The sequence below is a fragment of the Brachionichthys hirsutus genome, chromosome 6 (assembly GCF_040956055.1).
Source record: "Brachionichthys hirsutus isolate HB-005 chromosome 6, CSIRO-AGI_Bhir_v1, whole genome shotgun sequence".
In the NCBI taxonomy this organism is placed as follows: Eukaryota; Metazoa; Chordata; class Actinopteri; order Lophiiformes; family Brachionichthyidae; genus Brachionichthys; species Brachionichthys hirsutus.
In genome coordinates this window covers 9,430,867-9,454,257 of record NC_090902.1, presented here as the reverse complement: position 1 = coordinate 9,454,257, position 23,391 = coordinate 9,430,867, and the positions used below count along the sequence as shown (strand labels likewise).

The 23,391-nt window shown below is 44.9% G+C and overlaps 1 protein-coding gene across 1 annotated transcript in view; it reads left to right on the top strand.

Annotated features, from left to right (window-relative positions):
* Nucleotides 1-23,391, top strand: part of nlgn3a (neuroligin 3a) — an 80,744-nt gene that overhangs the window by 41,401 nt on the left and 15,952 nt on the right. The window contains exon 5 of the mRNA XM_068739982.1: nt 5,380-5,565. Coding sequence (XP_068596083.1) covers nt 5,380-5,565 — 186 coding nt within the window. The remainder of the gene's footprint in view (nt 1-5,379; nt 5,566-23,391) is intronic.

Sequence of the window (23,391 nt, the reverse complement as noted above, 5' to 3'; positions counted from 1 at the left end):
TCACCTTCATTCAGGCCCACTGCTCCCTCTTGCCCCTTCCCTTCATCCTTCCTGATTTTTTGTTTGTTTGTTTGTTTTTGTTTTGTGAATCTTGTCTGTGTGATGAAATCCGCACCCTCCTAAAAGGGAGGTTAAAAATTGCCTGGGAATGACTTTTTGTGCAGAGGACGGATCAGTGGGTATGTCCCTTTGCTCATCATGGGTCTAACACACAGGCCCTTTATGTGGCTGGGAGGAGGGTGGGTCCTTCCCTCCTCTGCTTGTTACCCAAACCCCAGAGGCTCCCATTCAGCCCGGGCCTGGCTGGGGGGGAAGTTGGCGCTCTTTTGTAGTGGGGGATTCTTAGGGGAGGCTTTCAAGGCTGTGACTGTGTGGGCCTTTATTTCCCTCAGGAGGAGAAGGGGGTGAAACGATAGAGGGAGAGCTCAAGAGGGAGACAGGAGGGGAGTACCAAAACAGGATTTGGACACAGACAGCCTTGTTAAACTGCTCCCCCTTAGAAGGGGAGGATGAGAGGGAGAAAGAAATAGGGAAATGGCCAAGAAAAAGCAAATCTCAGTACAGCAGAAAGCCAAAAAGCATTCCCGCAGTTACGTCACTGCTGTTATTCCGATCCCCCGTGTCCTCTTCCTCTACCCCACCTTATCCGTTCCATCCATCTGTCCCCATTAAAACTCACTCTTCAGCTCAATAATAAGTAATTGGCTCCCCCAATGGTGCAATGTAACGAGTACATTTACTCATGAGGACAGGACATATTTTATCTTCATGCCACTATCTCCTCGTCCTGCGCGGCATCTCAGAGAGAAATCATGAGGTTTTATTAAAGCTTCACTGACTTTTCACAGATGTTTATTTATTAAACATGAATTCTAGTGTTTTGTTCTGAAGCGCTTCTCAACATGTATAAATACAACGAAAACTCTTACTCAATATCAGTTAATTGCTTCATCTTGATGATTTTTATTTGTCATGCTGAAATAAGAATCATTGTATTTGCGCCTACTTTTCTATATATTTAGGATATAAATGCAATAGTTTAGAATCAAATTGGACATATTTTAGCATTGAATAATTCTCTGTCTCAATGACGGTTTCTATGCAACACTTCTAAGAGTGTTTTATTGCCTGGCTTCTCACATTGAGTATTTTTACTGAAGCATCCAAATACTTTATCCACTGCTGCCACCTCCCCCCCCCCCCCTCCTCTCACCCTCCACCATTACTTTAAACACATTCCATTATCAGGCTAAGAGAGCTGTCTGGGATCGGAACGATCATTATCATCACCTCCTTCCGCTGCGGCGTGAGTTACAGCCCACCATATAGGAAATAGACATTTAAATCATAATCAATAGCGCAATATCAATGCTGAGAGGCACGGCTGAAGGAAATCGGTGCTGCGGCTCAGGAGTAAACAGAGACACTCCCGCAACTGCTTATTGATAAAATATGATCGGGCTGCTGCTGATAAAATGTATCGTGTGGCATCACGATCAGTGCTGGGGGTTTTTTTTTTTAAAGATAAACCCACTCTCCTTGGAGTCTGTGTGATGCGATGATTTTAACTGGTGTGTGAAAACGCGGAACTGGAAAGGTGCATGATTTGAACGGTGGTCCCCTGGTCTCTGAGCATCAGTGTCTGCAGCCCACGAATCAGTTCTGGCTCAGTGGCCTGGAGCTTGTGAGAGGCGACGCTGTCATGTTGTGTACATTAATTGACCCTCTGGTCATGTTAAGGTGATGAGAGTAGCTAGGCTCCTTGCAGGGAACTATGCTACATACTCGCAGTGTGCTGCTCGATAAGGAGGGATGCAAGGTGGCGGCTGTGACCTCGCCTGGCTGTGACTGGACCACGGCCGCTGCCGCCGCTCTGACTGAGATCAGGACTGAAACTCTGACTCCCTGCTGCCACAAAGAGGAAATAACCGTTTCTCATGCAGATTAAGTTCACCGCATCACTGTCAAGGAAGAACATTATTAAGACATGATACAAAAAACACACCATGTAATCAGCTCAGACAAATTACAGCTGCTGTGTGGTGGTGGTGGGGGTGTGTGAAGGACCGCTGTTATTAACTCATCCGTTTTTATTGTAGCGAAAGAGGAACCCATCCATCTGACATGTGTTGCAGCTGAATCTTTGTGTAAATACAATTCTAAATGCTATTTGTTGGCATGACCTTCTGCATATGTGGCACTCATGCAAGCCGGATTTCTCTGTAGACCTTAAACAGAAATCTGATTCGGCTGATTTAAGAAGGTTGTTTTAAATGAAGAGCAGTTGAGTAGTTTCTTTTCTCCAGTGTGGTCCACATTCAGCCCTTTCTTTTGTCAATAGGAAAGCAATTCTGACTGAACTATTTGTGTTTTATACATAAAACCTCCCTCCCTTGTTTTTAAGAGCAAACACATCACACAGTCCTTGTATGAGGCCTTAAGGTAGCACAAGTGGGCTGTGCCTCAGTTCCCGAGAGTGGATCTAAAACTAAGAAAGCATCTCCCATTTAACCTACAGCATACTGAAGTGCTCACAACAGACGAGATTAAAATGTGGTAAAGAAAGTCTAATTAGCACAAATGACTTTTTATGCATTGTAAATTAAGTATAGGAGAACAACTCGAAACTGTTTATGATTGTTGAACAAACAACAGTTTGTATACAGTAATTGTGTATATTACTTTTATCAAAGTGAATTAGTGAGATAATTGAAATGATCATATTTATTGGAACTCATGCAGCTATAAAATTAGCTATAATGTGAACACAGTGTGTCCTGTAGGGTTCTGTATACCTCCGCCAAGGCGGAACTATTCTTCCTGGAAATTGATTCAGGGAATTTCCCATGATTAGGAATAAAAACAACAGTACTTTTTTTTCTTTGGCAACGTTAAAGAAAATAGGTTTGTCCCTTATTACAGCTCCACACAAAAGTTGAATGGGTTTTAATCTGGCTGAGGAACCAATCAACAACAACAAAAACGGGCACGGGTGAACGAACACATGAGCGCCTTGGTCTATATAAGTAAAAGCTTATTGTAAAGCGAGTGCATCTTATAGTGTTTGCTGAACATCAGGATGAGCAGTGTAGTATAGTAATTCATATGATCAGCCTGACCAAATACTTCAGAAGCACGGAGCTGCAGCTCAGCATCCCAAGGTGCTGTGTAGGAGTTAGCTGTGAACAGACAGACTCGGCACATCGCGGTTCATGTGCAGGCAAAGCCCACGCATGCTGATGAGATCTGGAAAACTACAACCGAATCCCTCATGAGTTCAGGGATTTGGGAAATTAGAATATAAAAGCAAGAAACTGGGGGGGTGGGGGGGGATTGAATAATATATTATGTGTCATTATTAAAGCAGTCAGACTGAAAGTCTGGAGGTAATTCATAAGTGATAGATGTAAAGAAGCAGCAGTAAAAAAAAAAAATGAAAAGAGGAACGCAAGATGCACTGCTAGGACTGTAGGAGAAAACAGGAATTAATTTTCTATCTTAATTATTTTTCAAAAAGATTTCTACCTTTCCAATTAAAACATGACCAGCAGCTATATATAAAAAAATATTTTTTTAATGTGCCTGTATATATTGGGTTCAACATTTCATTTTAATGGCCTCTATAATAGAGGAATGAACAGGCCTAAACAAAAAGGTTGCAAAAGTCGAGGTCACTGAGTGGTAATTATTTGCTTTTTGTCATTCGTTCTTCATCTCACAGCCCCAAATGGCATCTTTTCTATTAAGCTAACTGTTGCACAGGATCCCTGTAGCACGCCGGTCTCCTGGCGTTTCATAACCCAGCTGACACACACAAGGTAAAGTGTAGACAATTTGGCAAATAAGGGTCGTTCTGGGAAAGTTGTGTCTCCTCTCTCTCCACAGCGCCCAGGAGAGGGCTGTAAAAGCTGTTGTGCTTTAGTTATGATGGAACACGAGGAGGAGCCACGAGAGAAATGGGAAAGAAAAAGCTCTTGAATTGAAGTCCTCCTCTTACTCTGCTCTGTCTCTCCGTCTTGGTCCATGTTTGTTCCCCTGCCTGTCTCTTGTTCTCGCTCTCTCTCTCTCTCTCTCTCTGCATGCACCCTGCCGCTCCATCATCCTCAGGGAGACTTCCGAAGGAGACCATCTGTTGATCCATTTGTCTTCTGCTTTGCTTCCTGTTCCCCCTCCTATCAATGATCAGGCCTGGCCTTTCTCCTGCCCAGCCTCTTTGTCACTGCCAACAGACACTCTGGGCGAGGCGGGTGTCCAATTGGGGGGGGGGCAGACAGTGGGGCGACCTACTGTCTCTGATTCACACAAAGGGAGATGTACCTACATCATGCACCAACTAGCTAATGAGCCCTGCAGCTACTTTTTAATAGTGTTTTTCTAAAGAAAGCATCCTTGTGTTGACTTGAGTACAAAAACACACAGCTTTGAGAGCTCATCACGGGGACATTGATTGTGAAATAGAAAATACACACATTCCTGAAGCACTGAACGATGCAGTGCCCTGCAGGCCCGCTCACATTCGCCGACATCACATTTGTCGCCTGTGAAATGCTAAGCGGCGATGCTACTAAAACCAGGCAAGTCTTCCTTTCCGCATGTCTCCTAGATGTCACCTCACATGGATGCTCAGGAGCTTGATGGACACCGAGTCCACCATGGGGACTGCGGGGAATGCTCGCCTTTGATCTTCTCCCACGACTCTCAATTACCCATCATCCAGCAGGGTTTATGCCCCGGAGAGCAGCTAGGAGAAGGCGGGTGTGTTAACATGAGCCCTGATGCGCCCCCAGAGAGACTCGCTGTCCGACGAAGACATCACATAGCCGATTACACAGACGTGGAGGGAAACGTGTGCTGCTAGGAGCTGTTGTTAATGTTTGACAGGGAGCGAGAGAGGCAAAATGTCAGAGGACGGTGGTGAGATCGCTGTTCTTGTAAATGGCTTTAGCGTATCAAAATCCTTGTTACATGTTATCATCACATTCTCATGCTGCTCCAGAGTTTTCATAGATTTGTCAGGCCTCCCAGCAGATCTGCTCAATATATCCGATGATGGGTGTTCACCCGGAGAGACATGCCATCGATTTCCCATAAGGCGCCGTTGACATGTGGTCACACACGCGCCTATTTTATCAAGAGGCTTGTCATCCAATAAGGCATTATCTCACCGCTGCTGCCACCTGGCATGACGGCTTGTCTGACAGGACCAGGGAGCACCTTAGCCATCACGGGAAATAATCCATGACTTATTAGATGAGGAAACCTTACGCTGTATCCTCACTTCAGTGTGATGTGTACGTTTTTCATCTCGATTTCTGTGTGTCTGTGTGTGTGTGTGTGTGTGTGTGTGTGTGTGTGTGTGTGTGTGTGTGTGTGTTGCAGGCTTTCTCAGCACGGGCGACCAGGCTGCGAAAGGCAACTACGGGCTCCTGGACCAGATCCAGGCTTTGAGATGGATCAGTGAGAACATCGGCTTCTTCGGGGGAGACTCGAACCGAATCACGGTGTTCGGTTCTGGGATCGGAGCTTCCTGTGTCAGCCTGCTCACCCTCTCCCACCACTCTGAAGGTACGCCACCGCAGTGAGGGGCGGGGGGGGTGCTACAGCTGTGTAGGCGGCTTGATATTAGAAACTGGTGATGCAGCTAGCCGGCTATTGAGTAATATATTCCACAGTGTAGCAAATGCTTTGAGGAGCAGGTGTTTGCATTTAAATGATTGGGATGTTCGTTCCCATCCAGAAATTGAACCTCCACGGCAGATTTTTGAGCCTCGTGCAGTTCTTGCTGGACTCTGCTGGTTTGCAGGAATCATTCCCTATGTCAGGAATAAATGTGTACCGGTACATGTAATAAACATGGTGTACCAAGGGAGAGGTATTTAGTGGCAGGTACAACAACAATCACACTGCTTTCCTGTATAGGCAGTGTTGCTGATCTGCTTGCAACCTGCGTGCTACTTCATGATGATTTCATGCCCATGTTGACCGTGGCTTCAGTGATAAATGCAGCATGCATGCCCAGCTTGGACATGCGATAGCCATCCCTCATGCTCATCCTCCTCTAATGCATCACTGAATGAAAATGGAAGCCTCGCTGCTTATAGGTAAGTTCTCGCAGTTAGCGATTTGGCTTATCTGTTTGTTTAAGCTCTATCCTGGAATCACACCCTGCAGAGTATTATGGAAATGCTTCTCGCTAAACCAGCAGTTCTTACACTCAGTTACACATTTTGTCCATCTGTTTAAAGACAGAGCGGCACTGTGGTTAGCGCTGTCGCCGCACAGCAAGAAGGTGACTCCAAATTGTCCGTAATGTGGCAGGTCATTTGTCCCTCTGTGTGTCGACCCTGTGATGAACTGGCGACCCCGTTTAAGGATAAGTGGTCTTACATGGGATGTTTAAGCTGTCTGTTTGTTTTTCTTTTCATTTATAGCCTCGTTGTGTACACAGCAGCCCATCAGGATGTCAATGCGCTGCTGCATTAACAGGGTTTGTGTTCTTGTGCATTGCGTATATGGTAGTCATTTTCCATTAGGACTATGCCGTCGGGCTTGCTAGCATGCTATCAAGCCACAGACCTGCAGCTTTCGACGTACGTGTATAGAAATATAATACAAGGCTTTTGCCATACATTACATGTAAGTGAATTACATGAAAGAAATCACTCTTTCATTTAATAGAGGGCTGGTCTCACACAATAATGTGGTCAGGGATCTCACCAACGCACACTCATACACACAAACCACGCATGTCAATAGGCCGAATGAGATCTCTAATATGCATGTGAAAGGGGTAATTTGGGTTTGGGGTTTTTTTTATGGGGGGGGATTTGCACCCTATTACAGTGCCAGGGATTTGTGATGTGTTTTGCGTTCTCCAATTTGCACTCAAAGTGTTACTAATTGCCTCGATTTCCTCCGATGAATGATGACTGCTTTTGGATTGAATTTTTACAATAAATGCCTTTTTTTTATTCATACTCCATAATGCTACGCTTCACGTAGCATGTTATTATACCACCAGTGAAACCGTCTCCTCTGCCTCCTAGTAAATTGGATATTACCGTGTCTGTTTTTTCCCCCCGAATGGAAATGTATTCTTCACTGATGGGATGGGGGGGGAGCCAGTAAAACTTGAGGGATCCCAGGAAATTGAAACACGAACCCTTCTATCACGCCAGGACTCTTGCTGTGAACGTTACCAATGGCAATCAGATTTCACACAGTCTCTCTTGGAGCATAGATTGTTGTAATTATATAAAGTTTAGGAATGGAGTGGGCTGCGGGAAGTGAAGAAATGTGTTTTCGCACCTGCTTTCACACATCCATCGCCCCCCCCCCCCCCTTCTCCTTTACTCATTCTTCTCCTCTGTGATAGTCTTGATTGTTGAATTAGACTCTGGTCGGATTCCCTTTTTAATCAGAACATGAATGGAGTAAATGCATGTGGATTGATAAAGTAAGGTTATGCCTTGTGGGCACGATCTCACTCGGTTTCAGAGGGCTTCTCGTGATGGACTTGTGTTGTCATCGGAGGTACCTGATATTCACTTTGCCGCTCGAAATGAAAGCAAAGGATGTAAACCCTGCATCAGGGCCGGTCCTCAGCGCATGATTTGACGTTCTTGATTCTATCTATAGAAATAGAGTGAATGAGGTCTAATCTTAAGGTGTGAAATTGTGCGGAGGTTTGACATTTTCTACCTGCACACTCGGAGCCAAACATTTCCCGTCACCTGCCTGCTCAGATGCGGGATAACGAGGCCCAAGTTGGAAAAAAAAAAAAGAAACAGTAAATCGGCGATGATACTTTGTTCCGGAGCTCCCTGGTGTGTCCCTGTATTTAATGACAGTATTCCCGGTCTTACTGTACACAGTCTGTCATCACTGCCTACAGAGCATAGACTTTCCCTCTAACAGGGAGTCTTTTTCTGCCTGTTGGTGGCAGATTGACAACTTACTTCAGATGCTCCATGCTCCTCCTGAAGCCTATTTAATAAGCTGGATCCTTCTATATCATCCCGGCCCTCCAGCCGCTGTCTTTGATTAGCTGCTCTTCTGGCCTAGCCTCGGTGTCATCGCCATGTCGGCGGGCTCCAGTCAAAGGGTACATCTATCACAGCCCCCCACCCCCACCCTCTGTCCTGCTCAGAGGTATGCCTGGATGTCCTCTCGTGAGGGCTGGATTTTTTTTAGACCCCCAGTCACTGGCCTGCCTCCTCCATTTAATCTCCTCCTCCCTGCACCCATCTGTCTCCAGCCTGCACTGACAGTAGAAGCATGTAGGAGACTCTCCATGAGCCAGTGTGTCTCTCCCTTTGCCCCTTTCTTGGTTTTTTGCTTCCCAGTCCGCAGCGCTTGCTATTAATAAGACGGCTGCCTTGTCTGCCGTGTGTTGAGCGATCGAGCTGCACATCTGAGACTTTGGAAGCAGAGTGGTCATTAAAGCGCGGTGTCTCTCGGCAGGAGAGTGTTTTTGGCCAGCTTATTAAATGTAGCTCAACATTTGTGTTCCCATCGAGGGACACTTCTGTCCCTGTCCCCTTTTTCTCCCGCTTCAAACAAAAAGTGGCTAAAGAAGTTCAAAAGCAAGGACATTAGCCAGCCTCCTGTATTATCTATCTGGCATCGCACAGGCACTAATTGAACATGCAGATTTGTCTTTTTTCCTTATCTCTTAATAATCATTATGGAATAAAAGTGAGATGGCTTATTTTCGCATGAACAGAATATCAAGTAGCCCGTGTGAGGATGTATATACTGTATGTGTGTATTTATTTATATATACAGTTGATTCATGAGCGAGAGTCCATATATCTTCTCTTTTCACGCCATCCAAACGCAAGACAACATGCCTCTGCACCACCGATCCAGCCGTCTACCTACGAGCACACTAGCTCTCTTTTCACGGAGCTCACATGAGGGAAGGACTGGTTGCAGACCTGGTGAAGGTCATTTGTCCCCCACCGCCCCCTCCTCCCTCTTCCTGTAAGCAATCAGGATAAAAGCTCTGCTTCTGAGGAAGTGCTCCCCTTTTAATGGAACGTTTGGACATTAAAGACTCGCTGGTGTGGAGGATCCTTCATGCCAATGTCAGCTTTCACTTTTATTATGACTTCTGGGTAATTGAGGACTATAAATGTGTATGTTAAATGCTTGGATTTTATGGCAGCAGTGCAATACTGAGGTCTTTTCATGCAAGACACACCTAATGAAGCGCTGAACCCACTTGGGCCATGAGTGTAAAGAGGGCGGTTTGACGTGGCGGCGCGGTTTAGAGCAAAGGATAACGCATTTTTAAAAATCCATTTAATGGGAAACAATACAAAGATGGTGATTCAGTGAAGGAATGGACTGTGGGATCGACAGCATCAAGGATTGTGGGTATTTTCAAATATGACAAATGGTGTGGCCGCACATTATTTTCCAATTAAATCCAAAATACAACATCATCATCGGCTCCATCCTTGCTCTGTTGTCTGAACAAGACAAATATTCATATAGAAGTTAAATCTGATGCAATGATTAATCGATTAATCGATGAGTCGATTAATTATGCTAGTAGGAATAATAGTAATGAAAGTCATTACATTGTTTAGTATTTCCTCATACGGACACAGACTGAGTCTACGTCGAATCACATTGACCAGTTTGCAAAATGAAACTTTGTATTATTGCTTTGGCCATTTTGATTGTTTTATGCTTGTACAATGTGCTTCACTGTCACATTCACTGGCTTATAAACATTTACGTAAAACTGCCAGACCAGTGCTATTCACATCCTGCCAAGTCTGATGGAGCTGATTCAGGAGTTAATTTAAAAACGTTTGCTTTCAATTATTTCTTTTTGTATCTTTAATTCAATGTGAAGCAGACACCAGGGAAAATTATTTTATTTAATTGCTTTTATTTATCCTAGTATTTTGTTGCTGTTGTTGTGATTGCTGTCCTTTTCTCCACAGTTTCACGCACAGGGCACAAAAAACTACCTTCAATATATGAAAGAATATAATTTATGGTGTTATTTAATGTACATGAATGTCAAAATTACATCTATGTGAAGAGATGACACACCTGCTGAGGTCATGATTGCCTAGAACCAAGAAAAACAGCTGTGTTTAATTGATCAATGAACGCATCTTTGCTGATTTCATCCATAATGGTAAATCTGATATATTTGAGTTTGGGACTGTTCATTTGATAAATCCAGAATTTTACTTATGTCTTTTAGAAAACGTTACACCTTTTTAATAATCAGTTAAATAAATAAAAAATTGATAACCAAAATAATCATTCAAGAAAATGAAATATGGGGGAATAAGTCACTTTAAATTGCCCATAGGTTTGAGAGTGAATGGTGTACCCCCCCCCCCCCCCTCTCTTATCAAAAGGAAAAGACAAGCTGTAGAAAGGATGAAATACTTTGGGGTTTAATGGAGTTGTGAAAACTCCAAGTGCAAACTTCAATAAAAGGTTTGCCAGTCTTCTCTGGGATCTCTCAGAATTACTCGATACAAATCAGTATAGATAAGTAATAGTGTTTTTGACTCATGGATCTACAATGAAAGGAAACAAGATGGACAACAATGTTCACTCGACTGACGATCAATCTGCCTCTGTCAATCTTGAAACAGTTATACCACCATCCTGGGATTCGAAGCCTAAGTTGCCCTGCAGCACCTCTCACCTGTGCTTTGATATGCATTTACCATGCACATGTTAACTTAGGGTCCTCCTTAGAGAAAACACAGCCCTTGTTGTAGCTGTGAACAGTGAGGATGGAGTGAGCCCCGGGAACTTGTGCATCAAATCAGTTCTGAATGTTGATGTATCAACACCTTAACATAAATGTTGTTGCAAAATAAATAAATGTTGTTGCAAAATTATACAGTAAAACCAGGGCCAACAGGTCATTTAGATGAAGAGTGTGTGAGAGTAGCACTACATCACTGCCTTAACTGCAATGTTACGTCTGGCTATGACCTTTGAAAATAACACATCTCTGAAAACGAGACCCAGGGGAGAACGGGTCGACACCCCCTCTCCATAATGTCCCTGTGCTGAGCTCTCACTGTACACGCTGATCCACGCTCAGTCTCGACTTCGTTTCTGCGGGCTCAGACATCCTATAGCGGCCTGCAACAAAGGCATCATGCAAACCCTTGGATGGGAGTCGGACTCGCACGGAAAGATGACTGCACACACATTTTACGAAGATGTTATTCGTGCACAACGCAGCCGTCACTGTTGTGCAAATGCATCGTCCTTGAAAGATTCCACTGCCGATTGTTGAGGTTGAATAGACCCCATTTCTGAGGCGTCAATGGCATTCAGCAGCTCGACAGTGTGAAGATACCCGGGTGTTTGGGCAACAGGATGCCTCCGTCTAAAGGGCTGGATTCGACTGTTTGCTGAAAGGTGTCTGGGCATCTCAGCGTGTGAATAAGGCCTATGTGCGATGAGAGAATGGGGGCGCACCTTGTCAGGTGTATTCTTCCACCTCGATTGACAAGAGCAATAATTAAACCGGGGGGAAGCCGTCTCTGTGGAGCAGGAATGCTTGTATTTATTTGTGCTGACTCCTGTGCTTTGTTGGACTGTGGAAAAAGTGAGCTGCTTTTAAAATGTGGCCTATGTGGCATTGCGAATGGCAAAGTCTTTGATTACGGATAGCAGAGGAACATTTATTTACTTTCCCAAGACAAACTGAAGGTTTATTTGCCAGATGTTACTACTTTAAAGGCTTAATTCAGGCTTCAGCAGCTTTTTTTTCTTCTCTTTACTATTCCAACATTGACAGAAAAGTGTATTCTTGGGAGCTCTCCATCCGGACTGTTGTGAGGTGAGAGGGTGTTATTAGGGTAGAGAAGACTCTACTGAGACCAGATTCTGAAATAGCAATCCAGAAAACAATATAGCGTCGGGCTGCCCATCAGACGGAGGCAGCTAACCTATCGCTTGTCAGAAGAGAGCAGATTTGACAAATGGGCTGAAAACGGCAAAAACAGTTCATTGGTGCCATCCAGCCATCAGTCTGTCTCAGCTTGCAGCAGGTAGTTGAGCCTATAAAGCGTGGAGTTATAGGTGTTAAAGAGCTGAGCAGCAGGTCAGAGGAAGAGGCAGGGGATAATTGAGTGGTTTAGTAAATCCATGCTTCCAACAACGTAAGTGGCAGCGCATTGCTTGTATCTCGAGCTCCGGATCCACGCACGGGCAAAGCGTATTTCATGCATGCGCTTGTCTCTGCAATATTCTCTGAGACAATGCGACGGGACCCACCTGACGATGCGTCGCTGAGATTGTTTTCAGAGTCTAATTGCAGCAGATGAAAGAGGCGACGGCAGAATGCGCCGTCTGTTGATGACCTTCAGTCTCCAGTGAAGAAGCTGGAAAGTCATTAGTCGGGCCGAGGCCGGCCATGAATCATTCTGGATGAATCTTTGTCTAGATCGTGTTCATGCACCTCCTAATGGACAGCATCAGTGGTGGTGGGGGGGTGGTGGGGGGGGGGGACCGATGGCTGCAGTTCCTGGCTGTGACCCATCATTCTCTGATCCTGTTTTAGATCAATTAAACCGATAGCTGCATCATATTGCTCCCAGACTGTCTCGTCTGTTTCCTCTCTTGATTGGTCTAATGACTTGATGGGGCTTTCTATCTGTCTGTCTCTCCGTCTACCCGTCCATTTCCCTGCCTCCACTCCGCTGCCTTCATTTCTTCAGCTCCTTTTTCTCTGTACCTTATAGCAGTTCCTTTCTTCCCTCACCACCACCTCCCCTCATGTCCCTCTTTCGTCCTCTCGCCATGCCGCCCTCTCTCTCGCTCTCCCTCCCTCAGCCTTTCTCTATCTGGCACCAGTGTAAAGCATCCATTATAGAGTGATGCATGGGTGTCTGTGTGAGCAGGAGAGAGGGATTTGGCACTCCTCCTGCCCCACCTGCAGAGGAAGCACTGACAGCTGAGCACTCGGGGCTCATCCCTCCCCCCTCATCCTCCACCCATCATCGCATCTACTGACCTCCCTCCTCCTCTCACACCTTCTCCGTCTCTTGCTATCTCCTACACCCTTCATTTATTCCCTGTTGTTCCACACACATATTGGCCCAGTTTTCTCAACAACTCTCCAGTTTCCCCCTCGCACCTTTTTCACATTTCATTCTGTTCCTCCATCTTTTCTTTTGTACCGATCTCTCATTTGAATTTCCTTGCTAGGCCATTTCTATTTCTTTCATTTTTCAACCTCTCATTTATGCGTTAATTTGTATGATCTCAACATTAAGCAACACAGAGTTCTCACTGTTGAACAGACTGTTGCGCATGAAATACTGCATAATTATAGAGTAGACATCTAGTAATATTCAGATTACACAGAAACTCATTGACACATTATATATGCTTAAAGACAATGATTTGAAAAGAAAGCTGTAATTTCAGTAAAAGTGTAGCATATAAGAAACATTAGTGCGGTTATTTTACTGTAGCAGTATAACAACGTGATATAGGAAATGGAATTTATGTTAGCCATCTGGCTCCCTAGCACTGACTGTGCTGTAAGAGAGAGAGAGAGAGAGAGAGAGTGTGTGTTCGCGCTTGCACTCCCAAGCTGTAGTCTGCCTACCAAGACGTTCAATTCTCAGCAGTGCAAATGCATTAGCCTTAGCTGTGAAATTTGCATAGTCTGAGCACAATGAAATCCCCAATGAGGGGAACTTCAGCAAACATGCTGACTAGCAGAAAGCTCCACTATAAAGGGCCAACATTGTGCAACCTGACAAAAAGACTAAATCTTTTGCTCTCAAGCCTGCGAGGCTGTAATAGATTCTTAGCTCAGAGAGGTAACATCAGCTATAGATCCCTTTCAGCGGTGAAACAGAGAGACTCACCAAATCGAATGCCACTGTCAGAGACCGATAGCACCATGCTGGTTCACCACTGTGGCAGGTTTCCCATGCTCTGAGCTGACATGTCAAATGACAATATTTGTTTTTGCATTACCAGATCAAGAGGCTGGAGAATGAAAAGACAAAAAAAAAGGTGCCACAGAGAGTCAGGTAATTGATAATAATCAGCCTGCATAGCTGTGGGGTTGCTGTTGGGGGTGTGTGTGCTGTTTTTCCCAGTCAGATAGAGATCTTGCTATTACACATGAAAAAGGTCCCCAAAAAAGGCCCAGCTGTTTCAGCATTAACAGCATTGCTCGATTGGCCAACAGGGCTCAACCCGAGAGCTACAATTCAACATTGTGCAGCTTTCTTAGCAGAAAAAAAGCCTTCCAAGGGCACCTGATAGCGTTCAGGTGTAGGATTTATAAACTTGTGATTTGGCTCTGAAAAACCAAGGCTATAGCAAAATACTGAGAACACGATCATGTCCGTGTAGTACTTTGTTTTCAGTGGTATGTTCCAGTTGTAGATCTAATGCTTATTTTAATGAGAGAAAAAGGAATTAATAAATCAGTGTCACTGTGCATGCATGGAGAGGTCTTAGCATTTAGATCTTCATGTGAACAGATTTAAAGGTTATGTTTTATACGGGATTACATTTCTCATGGAAACGAAGATGTGAATGGTAAATAAGTCAAAAGGAAAAAAAAGAAGAGAATATTATTATTATAAATTGTAGTGAATTCTGTCTCGCAGCACAAAAGTCTTCACACCTGTCCAATTGCTGCAAAAACAGGAGTGTCGACTTTCAGAATCTCCTGCCGGAGGCCTGTGGCAGCGGCACATTAAGACGAAGCCGTTCATTAAAACGCCGCGGCCTCGGCAGCTCAAGTGACTGCAGAGTAAATACGAGCCCATGCATCATTTGAAGGTGACCCCTGGACCCTCGGTGGACAATCGAGCCTCAGCAGGTTACTAAAACTAATACCCCTCTTTGCCAGCCAAACATAATGCCATTTCAAATGTTCATAAAATGACAAATAGGCGTGAACTCAGCGAACATATATATCTCCTTGTTTAAGTGAAGGCTGCTGGGAGAGCACGCATCAGAGGTGGACGAGCCCATATGGGCTGCTCCTAATTTTGATTGGTGCTCACCACTGTAAACATTACTGAAATGCATTTAATGTAACATTTCACACAAGCCGTCAGCGTTATCTATTAACTATGCGTTATGAAATAAAATCAAATGGCTTTCCACTCAGAAATAAATGCAGTGTTTACCTTCCAACGCTTACAAATGCAGAGCAGCGCAGAGTGCTCCTAAAAAATGTCTGCGCTCACCCAGTGTGCTATTCCTAGGGTTCCCCTTAGAGCCACTACCTAATTGGTGCCTTGGTTGTCTTAGCGCTGAAGCGATCCTCTGCTCATATACTTCTTTTACGAGGCCGGTGAGTGACGGAGAGACCCTGTCTGGGTGTCCGTGGCCGTTGTCAGACGTGTACCGGGACTTCTGTTCATCGGTGAGGGCTTCATTAGCTGGAGATGGGAGGTGACAGCAGGGAGAGAGAGCAGCTGTTTAGCGAACCACTTGTATTGTTAGCCAGCCTTCTCCGTATGCCTAACTGCCTAAATCCGTCCCCTAGCTGCTAATGGAATGCTCATTAGGAGAGAGAGGAGGCAGACTGGATGGGAAACGGCGCCACTGTGCTACAAACGCAACAGCCTTCTCGCTCCTCCTCTCCCACCGGTTGCTATTACAGATCTGTCTTGGTAAAGCTTCCGTCCGGCTGTGCCGTGCCTACGCATCCGGCCCATAATGACCTTCTGACCTTGACCTCGTGGAAGAGACGTGGAGGAGCACTGTTACTGTATGTTAGTTCTCCTCTGAAACCGCCTCAATCGACTGTGATACCAAAAACACGATCCACACTTGCAGGGAGATTGAAAGATAGAAGATTTTGAAAAACCCAGAGGAGAGACAGATGATGCCGTTTTTTGCATTGAGCCTTTTTTTGCTTTGAGCCTCCCCCCCCCCCCCCCCCCCACTTGCAGTATGGTATTAAATAATTCAAACACTGTAGATTGTACTGCTGAAATTTGTTCGAAAGCCAAACGCACATTTCCTTTTTTATTTGTCAAAACCGATGAAGCCGGCGAGGAGGAGGGGAAAGCTGCGGCATCAGCCATGACACTGTGAATATCTGATGATCTTCATGGCAACAGCTACAGATTACAGCCAGAAACATTTCCTGGACGAAAAAGGGTGACCAATGCTTGATTAGAATTCAAACAGGAAAGCGTGTTGCCATGGACGTGCTTCATTGAATTAACACGGGCCAGTTGCTTACGTTCCTCATGCAGGAAACACAGTGGCACAGCAACAAGGGGGGAGGGGGGCAGAGAACGATTGACCTGATCAGCTCCAAGCTATTTACAGTAAATGACAATCTAGAGGCCACGATCATGTGCAAATGCAGTCCAGAATGGTTTATGTTATTGTCACCGTTTAATAGGTTTAATGGTTAAATCAGGAGGTCGCAGATAAGAGAGGGCTGTCAGGGAAATCAGAGGGGGGGGGGGGGGGGGGGGGCAACACAAAGCACATCAGAAATCCACAGAGTCTGCAGCACAGTCGTGAACTTCGACATTACTTATCTTTTCTGATCAGCGTTCACCTCCGTGTTGTTTCACGTCTCGGTGGTTTGCTACGAAGGAGAGTTCATCTTCAAACGAGAATGTTTTGCCCGTTGCGTGTGTTTTGACAGTCAATCCTTTGTTTCAATGTCATGATGATCTCACAACCACAAACGCACACACACACGTAAAAACGCAAACACACACACACCGATTCTCATCTGGAAGTTCTACCTCACTCTCTATTTATTTATGACTTTTTTAACCAGATTAGACAAAATGTTTAGAGCTGATTTAAATAAATATAAGAATTGAACAGATTATAGTTTAAACTGTATTTGCAGACGCTGCTGTTGTATTTGCTTGTCCAGTTGGATATTAACAAATATGAACACTCTGAAAAGCAGCTAAAGGACCTGGAGAATGTATTTCCCCTCCTGGCTACTTCTGTTGGTTTTAAAGCAGAGAGGAAGGAAGGTAGAGATAAAGGCAACCGAGTCTGAGGAGTAGCAGCGGTTGAATGCCTGATCTAAGATGTAAGATGACTTTATTCCCCGTTATCCAATATCACCGAAAAATGATAGCCCTTTGATCATATCACTGCTTGACCAGGGAAACCTGCCCCTCGAATCTGGAATCTCATTGGTGTCATTATTGGTTTAGAATTGGTTCAAGAAAAATTGCATTTCACCAAACACGATGTGTCTCTCAGCATCTGGCTCGGAAAACTTTTGTAGATAAATCAAATTTGGCAGCAAACTGAATGAATATGTAATAATTTTATACGCTGTAACTTCTTGAGTGATCCTTTTAGCAGTCCGACAAAAACAAAGCTTGGTTGTGGAAATGCTATTTTCAAAGTGAGTAAAGAGCAGTGTGTGTGTGTGTGTGTGCGTGTGTAGGTGCGTGTGATAGCCGTGACAGACCACGCTTTCGTTTCTCTATGCCGTGATGGAAGCTGACAGTGACACGTTCTATAGTAACAGCAATAGGCTTACCAATGCGCTGCAGAAGAATGTCTGTGGGTGAGATGCTTCATGTGTTGTGACATCAGTTGCTGTTGAATATGTGCACATTTGACATTGAGAAAGTGGAGTGTTCCAGCACGGAGCCGAAATGATAGACAAGTGCACTCGGTCTCACAAACACACACACACGAACACAAGCCGTGTATGCAGCTCTGTTCTGATGCTGCGCGCACACACTGAACACACACACACACACACACACGCGGCTTTGGCCATTGTAGGTCTGAGCCCGTGGGACTGATTGTCATTAAAGGTAAAATTTTGCGCCTCACACTCAAACACACAAATGCACACAGAGGCTTGTGTGTGTGTGTGTGTGTGTGCGTGTTCTCCCACTTCAGAGGATTTCATGTGGCTACAGCTGTTTGCCTACTGGCGCTGGCAGCAAAGCACACAACACAAAGCGGGGAATGTATGGACACGTTGTGGTGAAAGGTGCGTTGCCATGGAGAAGAGGACAAACACCCAAAGAGGAACATGCACACCGTCTCACGAGTGTGATTTTTATTTTATTTTTTTCACCTCTGCTGTTTTCAACCTGGATTGAATGTAAAAGGCTGATAATTCAAAGTGTGGCCGTTGAGGCAGAACGGCAACTATTGAGCATCGTTCTCACCTGCACAGCGCCACAAAGTTCACGAGAATACAAATGCGTTCATACGATGCTTGCCAGTGGTATGCTCACATACACACATGCACACACATACAGACCCACCAATAAATTGTGAATCAGGCTGCCAGGGCAGGAACACACTGCTGCGCGCTATAGATCATCTTGCAGGTGGGATCTGTAGCCGTGGACGCCACATCTCCACCATTAGCAGCAGAGTGGCTGTTAAACCACTACCCATAAAGCAATTCTGCTTGGCGGGAAGAATCAGAGGCATTAAGATCCTGCTTTATGTACATGCCAAAGTATGAAATGACTGTAGTGGATCTCTGAGAGGAGAATATGCGTGGTTCTCGTGAGAAAGCCGGCTGCTGGAAATTAGCTCCACAAGGCGGCAGACAATAACAGACACTCCAGGATTATATATTTTTTTACTTCACCCAAATTTTAATGGGATTAGCATTCATGTTAAATGTATTCATTACGTGTCCATTATGGTTTGTGGCACTATCAATCAGTTATCAGCCGTAGACTCAAACCATCACTATCAGCCATCTCTCTGTGCTGTCGCGCCTTGAGAACAATGCTCTGCCTTTAATTGTCATTCCTGTGACATCACACAGATCGCTGTTGAACATTAATACCGCAGATAAAAGTAACGGCATGTTTGTCTTTTGCCAAAGTAAATGTCAGTGTCTGAAAACCTTGCACGGAACGGGAATATGCTGAGGAAGCACAGCAGTGCGGCCATATTATGACGTCTCGAGGTTCATGTATATTTGATGGGGCTTACCAGATGTGGCCTTGGATGTGTATCAACAAACAATCTCTCCCACCTATACTTTTGTGCACAGAAATTTGATTTCATGTCAGGTTTCAAATCTAATACCAGCCTTACATTTACTCACAGTTGCAGAGCGTCATAAGCCAATATGACCCTATAGAGGTGGCAGAACTGCACGAAATACAGTTAAATGAAAATGCTTAGCAATGGGCTAGCTCAGAATTACATTTTAATTAGCTTAAAATGTAAAAATAAAAATAAAAAAGCCACTCTAAATCCCGTAAACAAATAAAATGGCAGTGTTTTCAGACTGTCTTCAGATAGTTAAATTATTATGGAAAGTCTGCACCAGGAGGGAAACGTATGTCCTCGGTTCTAGTGGTGAATCTGAAGAATAGTTGTAACCCTTAAAGAAACGTTTTGCAGTGAAAGGAATCGCTCTCCAAAATTATTTTGGAGCTTTTGTGTTGAGCTTGAGAGCGGCGCATGCCGGAGGAAAGAATTGGTTTGCATGAGTCACGCAATGCAGTGGGATTCCTGTGTCTTCCTCACCATGAATGCAAAGTCGCAGTTAGCATGCAGAGTGCCATTTTCCTACGCAGAGAGCCTCTGCCTGACTTGAATACTCTCCGGGGACAATTGCACCCACTGAGGAATTTTAAGAGTCTTCTCATTTTTTTTCTTGTATTTTCTGCTCCTCTCCTTTTATCCTCCAATGACCCCCCCCTCCTTGTTCTCTCTCTGTCTGACACACAGCAAGAATGGATGGCACCAGCTTAGATCATCCATATGTTGGTCTGCTTGTCTCGCTAAGATATATGTTCTGGCTTACAGCACAGATAGATGTGTAGTCAGCAAGGTTCTGTTTAGCGGGGGGGGGGGGGGGGGAGCAAAAATGATCAGTCTGATGAACGCTTTGGTCGACACATTTTTAATCTCTATTACTAAAGTCAACACCTCAGCAATTCAGTATTGATCAAAATAAGAAACATTGGAACGGATTAATTCTGATTGGTTTAACAGCAGATCGATGCCCACAGGGTGAATGCTGAGTTCAGATAAGCTGCGCAAATAGCTCTTAATTGTCGGGATTTCCAATTTACTTAATTGTTTGAGTAGATTTTTAGGCAGCTGCTGCTGCCAACAGACATTATGCAGGACATGTCCTAACCCAATTGTTATACTGCATGTGTCTACAGTGGCTAAAGGGTCTGCTGCAGTCTTTTATAGCATGAAGCATGAGGCGGGGACGGCAGGCACGCTGCTCTGCTGGGATTGGCCAGCTGTACTTTATCTTAAATGTCTTCCAGGGCCACGCATTCACACACACACACAAGTATATGCATACACACACACACATAAACACACACACACAGTCAGCAGACACAGCGGACTTCCACTTTGCAGGTAATTCCCGAGTTAGAGAGATCACATTTTGGGATGGCGTTCCATTCCCAGCCCTGTGAGTTTCACTCTCCGTCTTTAATGTGTGCCGAAGAATGGATGCAAAGAGAGGACAACACACATATCCATGCTATTTTTGCCTGCTGCTTGCATGTTGTGCCACCTTGAATCAGACCGAGTTTGCGTGGCATCTGGCTGCAAGGCTAGTGGCACAATGGGCAGAGGAGGGTAACAGTGTCGGACACTGTGAGAGGGGAATGCACAAAATGACAAAGGCACAACTAGATGAATATGTTTATGCTGCTGGAGCCAGTGAACATTCTGACACGCTCATGTTAGTCATCTCAGATGCTGCTGCTGGTGCGACCACTGGGGGGGGGGGGTGCTTCTTTCCTGCAGTGGCTTCATTAGTAGTGTTTTAGATTAAAAGAGTCGTTGATGTTCTTGGTCATAGAAAAATGGGTGCTGCCTAGGAGGTGCTCTGTGTGTGGTGCCTAATGAGCTTCCTGGATTATATGAGTGTGTGTGTGTGTGCGTGCGTGCGTGCGTGTGTACGTGCGTGCGTGCATGGTGGTCGCGTTGGCTGTGGGAGGGTTGTAAAGGATAAATATGTTAAATATTACCTGGAGGTATTTTCTGTGTAGCTACAGTAGGATTTGGACTCCTCTGACAAAACAATTGATATTTAGAGGAGGCCAGTGTGACGCTAAGGCAGCATGTTATTCTCTGTGTGTCGGGACACCATCCACATTGTGTCCCTTTGTATGCGCACTACAATCAGATGTAATCGGGGGCACATCCTTTTCAGAATCAGGCTCAGAGGCTTCTAAGCTCGTGATCTGCTGCACAGGAACGCTGTGAAGGGCCAGGGTAAGCAGTAAGCTTCCACCCACCTCCTGCTTTTAGCCAGCATGTGCATATCCATCTCACCGTCACCGCTCAAGCCTCTACAGTGCACAGATGATGTTTTTTGCAAGACGTAGACACACTCTCTCTCGCTCTCTCTCGCTCTCTCTCGCTCTGTCTCTGTTCTTTCCACAGAATGATTTATCTGATTCCTTCCCCTTGCAATGATTTGTTACAAATGCAACTGCGCCCTCTATGCGGCTTTCCCTGGCCCAAAACTGAGTGTCAGCCGTCCCATCCGACTGTCACAAGCCAAATGAAGCTCCTCTTCTTTACACTTTTCATGGCTGAATGGTCATGTGTGTGTGACTTTTGTCTTTGGCCCTGCCACAGTAGACATATTTTACATCTGATTTGGATGAATGGAGTCTCTGCTTCCTTCAAGTGTGCCCTTTGTCTCCGCCCATCACTCCTTGCTGCATATATGAACCGAGCTTCGGGGCTGACATGCAGTGCAGATGGGGAGTAAACATGGTGCACATGTTTAGAAACAGCAGGAATCAGATGTGTGTCCTGTTACGTCACAATGCTGCCACGAAAAACCAGTTTCTACAGGATCTAAAGATGCTAATCATTTCCTCTACACACTGATCTGAAATCTATTTGTGGACACAGTTGGAGAAGAGAGAGGAAATCAGAAAACATCTTTAACAACTTGTCCCATCTAATGAGATTAGCGGAGCCGCTTACACAGTCATGACACGGAGATACACATAGATAACCCTGTAATAACTCATTATTCTTCCCATTTTCACATCGAGGGCTAGGCTCGCTGACAGTGGTGTGTTGTTGTTGTTGCGCACACACAGCTATCTGCAGTGTGGATGGAGCTTGGTGAATACCACCCGAATGCCACAGCACAAAGTCAGCCAGCAATAGAGGGACACGGAGATAACATTCTTCCCTTCTCAGAGGCTGCAGCATTAGTGACACATGCATGAGTGCAAATGGGGGGAGGAGGGTGGGGGGGGGGGGGGAATCCAGCTTGCAGACTTTCTGTTTCTCTCAGTTTGGCAGGAAGGCTGCAGGGGGACAGAAATCAATTGGTTGTATTTACTTCCATGTGTGTGTAGTTATGAGAATGCACAAACAATAAAACAAAACAAAAACAAGAAACACATTAATCAAGAGGGAGTGCATGAGGGCATGTTCTTGCAAAGTGCATCCGAAATAATAACAATAATACAAAATAATAATAATAGAAAATTGTTGAGAAGATCTGCTTCTGTTCAAGCCGTTCTGAGATTTTCCTTTATAGCGGTGTCTCTATTCACAGCTTCCGAAGGATTTTTGCTGAAGAAACGAGAGCTTCTCTGCATTCTGATTGTTGCATTGATCAAACACGTTTCTTCACACTTTACCTGCAGCTAAAGCACGGAACAGCTGCCCGAACCTACAGTTAAGTGTGATAAGACGTCTCTTAGCATAAGTGAGTGAGAGCGTGGCTATATGCGTTTTTCATTCTGCCTGCGAGCATCATATCTGGATAACTAAGGATTCTCAAATAAATAGGATGTTTTATCCTGCATGCAAGATTTCATTTGCTGTATTGCACAATACAGCAGAAGCACCAGAAGAAAATAATCACAAAGGAGTGCTTCAATATTCAGTTTAGTTCATTATATTGCAAATGAAAAGATGCTTCAATCTGAAATATACCTGCAGTAAAACAAGGTGTGATGTGCAAGCCTGTGGGCGGCGGCCGGCTTGATGGGATCACGGTGGGGCGGTGGTCCTGATGTGATCCTCGTGCAGAGAGAGGCATGATGATGAGGCCTGGATTGTGGAGTATTGTCATGTTGTGATTAGCAGGAGAAATCACACTCGCCTCGCTCCCATGCATATTGATCCTGGAACCGGGGCGCAGCCTGTCAGTGGGGTCATTTTAATCTTCCTCTCCTCTCTCCTCCTTTTAACTAAAATTGCATATTTCCTATCCCCCCCTCCCCATCCTCGCTCTGTTCTTTTTTTCCCAATTTTTTTTTCTCTGTTCTGCTTCCCCATTCCCTCCCTCTTCCCGTCCTCCCACCCTCATGGATCAAACTCTTTATCTGGCCTAAGCCACAGCCTCCAGGCAAGCAAGGCAGTCTCTACAGAGGCTGGAGCCGAAGACCAGCAGCTTCAAACAACATTATATAGGGC